This window comes from Porites lutea, chromosome 6 (assembly GCF_958299795.1).
Source record: "Porites lutea chromosome 6, jaPorLute2.1, whole genome shotgun sequence".
NCBI classification, from domain to species: Eukaryota; Metazoa; Cnidaria; class Anthozoa; order Scleractinia; family Poritidae; genus Porites; species Porites lutea.
Window position 1 is genome coordinate 24334334 of NC_133206.1, and position 3036 is coordinate 24337369.

The following is a 3036-nucleotide window of genomic DNA, read 5'->3' on the forward strand; positions in this document are numbered from 1 at the left end:
CAAAAAATGGTACTTATTGCTCGCAATTAAACAAGTTTCAAAGCAAAAAAAGATAGAAATAAAATAAATGTAGAAACCGTGAACGCATCTATGTTCAGGTTGTGTTTTTAAGGATTTACCTATCTTTATTAACAGGTTTTTATACCTCACCGACAAAAGTTGCCCCGTCATCTTACCCGGAGCTTAGTTTTTAACTCAATTTAAGCTATAAAATATACAAATATTATGATTTAACATAACAACGATAGCTCCTTAGCTTACAAACTAATATTTAGCTTGGTAATTGGAATCTTCTGGGAAATTAAGGTAATGACGTTGAACGTCAAGCTGGAACCCATGACAACGTCTGTTTTCTGTCTGACAGACGCAGTGGAGACAACAGAAGAACTTATGGTTCTTTTGTTTTTGTTAAACAGAAGTTCATAATCATAACAAGAAGAAGGGGATTAACGCACACCTGGCTGATTATTTGAATTAAAGATGAAATGATATCACTTCCAGACTGACTTGTTGTTTGAGTTAAAAGGTGCTCACTTGCAGGTCGTCGCATCAAAGAGAAATGGCGCTAACAAATTTCAGTAAAGATGAAAGCGAGAGCAGACAACTGAGCCAGTGCTCCGATATCGATGAATTTACTGGAGAAGTAGATGGCGAGTTTATCTTTCTTTCAGTTGTAAATAGTCTTCTGTCCGTTACCGCATTTCTGGGGAACACTTTGATTCTAGTTGCCCTACACAAGGAGACTTCACTTCATCCGCCGTCCAAAGTTCTGTTTTGTAGCCTAACGTTAACTGATCTCTTTGTTGGTATCATCGCTGGTCCATTGACTGTAACTTATGAAATTTCTGTTGTGAAGGGAAGAAGCGATATTTGCTATTACGCAGTTTTGATGTCAGATTTCTCAAGTTATACTTTGTGTTCAGTGTCTTTATTAACACTGACTGCAATAAGTGTGGACAGACTTGTCGCCTTGTTGTTGGGTCTTAGATACAGACAAGTTGTGACTTTGAAAAGAACAAGTATAACTGTAATTGGTTTATGGATTTTGTCCATTTTTGGGGCATCTACTTTGTTTTGGAATCGTCTTATTGTTTCTTGGTATCAATACATAGGTACAGCTGTGTGTCTGGTGACTACAATCTTCGCTTACACTAAAATTTTCTTCACTTTGCGTCATAACCACATTAACCATGTTCCTCAAGCACAACCGCGCAAAGCAACTCCCCTGAATATAGCTCGATACAGAAAGGTAGTGTCCAGCGCATTGTGGGTACAGGTAACATTGGTTGTTTGCTATCTGCCGTTTTCTATAGTGGTAGCTCTCACACCTCAAAAAGGGATTCCTTTGTCTTATTTCCTTGCTTGGGAGTTTACAGCTACTTTACTATATTTAAACTCTTCGCTAAATCCATTGTTATATTGCTGGAAGATTAAAGAAGTAAGGCAAGCAGTAAAAGAAACATTAAAGCAACGTTTTTGTTCATCGAGTTAACTTATTCCACGCTCGGCTTGAAGACGTAAAATGTAGACACACGCGGCTCTTCGCACTTTTCTTCGCGATCCGTTCCGCCCACAATCTTGGAGCCTGGAACTTGCTAGTCGTCAAGGCTAACGTTACCAAAAATCAACCAATGGCAGTTTGCTAAGTGAAAGTTTAGGATTAGACACACCTCATTATCTCCTTTCCCAGTAACAATTAAATATAAAACTTAAAGAAATGTAGACCAGCCATAAATAGCCACGTATTGAGATGAATTTTGGCCAGGAGAATAAAATTTTAGAAACTTAACGCAAATAGATTATTCTCTTCAAGCTGTGACTTTAGATAACGTAGACTGCAGGTAGACTTTTTTTTTCTCATTAAGAACTGGACGGATTATAGGAGAGAAGTACGACTGGGAACAGTCTGGGGAAAGAAACGCGTAAAAGGTTTTAGCATTTCCAGATTAAAAATTAAGAGAATCATTTTCTGGTTTTTTCCTTTTCTTAGTATTCAATAGTGGTGGTATAAGAAGTAGAGAGTCTACAATAGTGACAACCTAACAACAAAAGTATCATGTTTACAGCATGCTGCTGGTTTCTTCTTCTTCTTCTTCTTCTTCTTCTTCTTCTTACTCTTCCATATCTCTCAATTGTATTCCAAACGGGTAATTAAAAACGGACTAGGGTAAATTATTATAAGATCTGAGCGCTCAGTCAGAGGGATAAATAGAGGCAAAGACAGAAAATCAAACCCAGTGCTATTAGGCCCCGGTTCAGACATCGAACTTTTCTCGAGTCGAACCTAATTCGAATCAAGGCCGACTCAAATTATTTAGACCGGCTGAATTGATTCAGACGCCGATCTTAATTCCAGCCGAACTAAATTCAAAAGGAGAAAAATTCTCATTTCGGTCAAACTACTTATAAAATACGTTGTAATAATTTATGCATTGGATTTGGTACATGAAAAGTTCGGCGTCTGAATTAAAGCCCTTCCAAAGTCGCTCCAAAGGCGAAATTCCTGGCCGGGCCAGGCGAAAAGAACGACTGAGCCGTTCCAAACTGAAACAGGCGTTCCTAACTGATTCAGACGCCTAACTTTTCAGGTACTTAATTCAATAGATCAGGTTCGGCTCATGAAAAGGTCGGTGTCTGAACCGGGCCTTAGGAATGGAAATAAAAATAACTAAACATACGTACTTCGAAAAAAGGTGGGTACCTATTTGTTTTCTACCACACCAAGTCAGTTCAATTAACAGCAATGGTGTGCCAGTCATCGATTATAAACTATCATCGATCGAAATCTTTGAGCGATGCGATAATGGGTTATGGAAAATGTTCAACTGATAATATAGCGGAAAAAATATAATCTCTTTTTGCAAATAAAATATTAAGGTGGCTGGACTGGATTTTTTGGGGGGGATACCTCCTATGTTTGAGCATTAATTACGTTGCCATGAGTAAAGATATGGAAAAAAGGTTTCCACAACTGTATTATATAAAGATGAAAATTTCTTATGATTTGGGTTTTATTGCAATCGGAGTCGCCATGGC

At 38.0% G+C, this 3036-nt stretch overlaps 1 protein-coding gene across 1 annotated transcript; it reads left to right on the plus strand.

The window, feature by feature from the left end:
* Nucleotides 1-418: 418 nt before the first annotated feature.
* LOC140942059 (melanocyte-stimulating hormone receptor-like) lies at nucleotides 419-1492 on the plus strand. Its single transcript, XM_073391044.1, has one exon. It carries the CDS (start codon nucleotides 560-562, stop codon nucleotides 1490-1492), a length of 933 nt encoding a protein of 310 aa, XP_073247145.1. The 5' UTR covers nucleotides 419-559.
* Nucleotides 1493-3036: the final 1544 nt, after the last annotated feature.

Excerpts from the sequence above, each read along its gene's own strand:
- LOC140942059 (XM_073391044.1), top strand. The coding sequence starts at position 560 with ATGGCGCTAACAAATTTCAGTAAAGATGAAAGCGAGAGCAGACAACTG.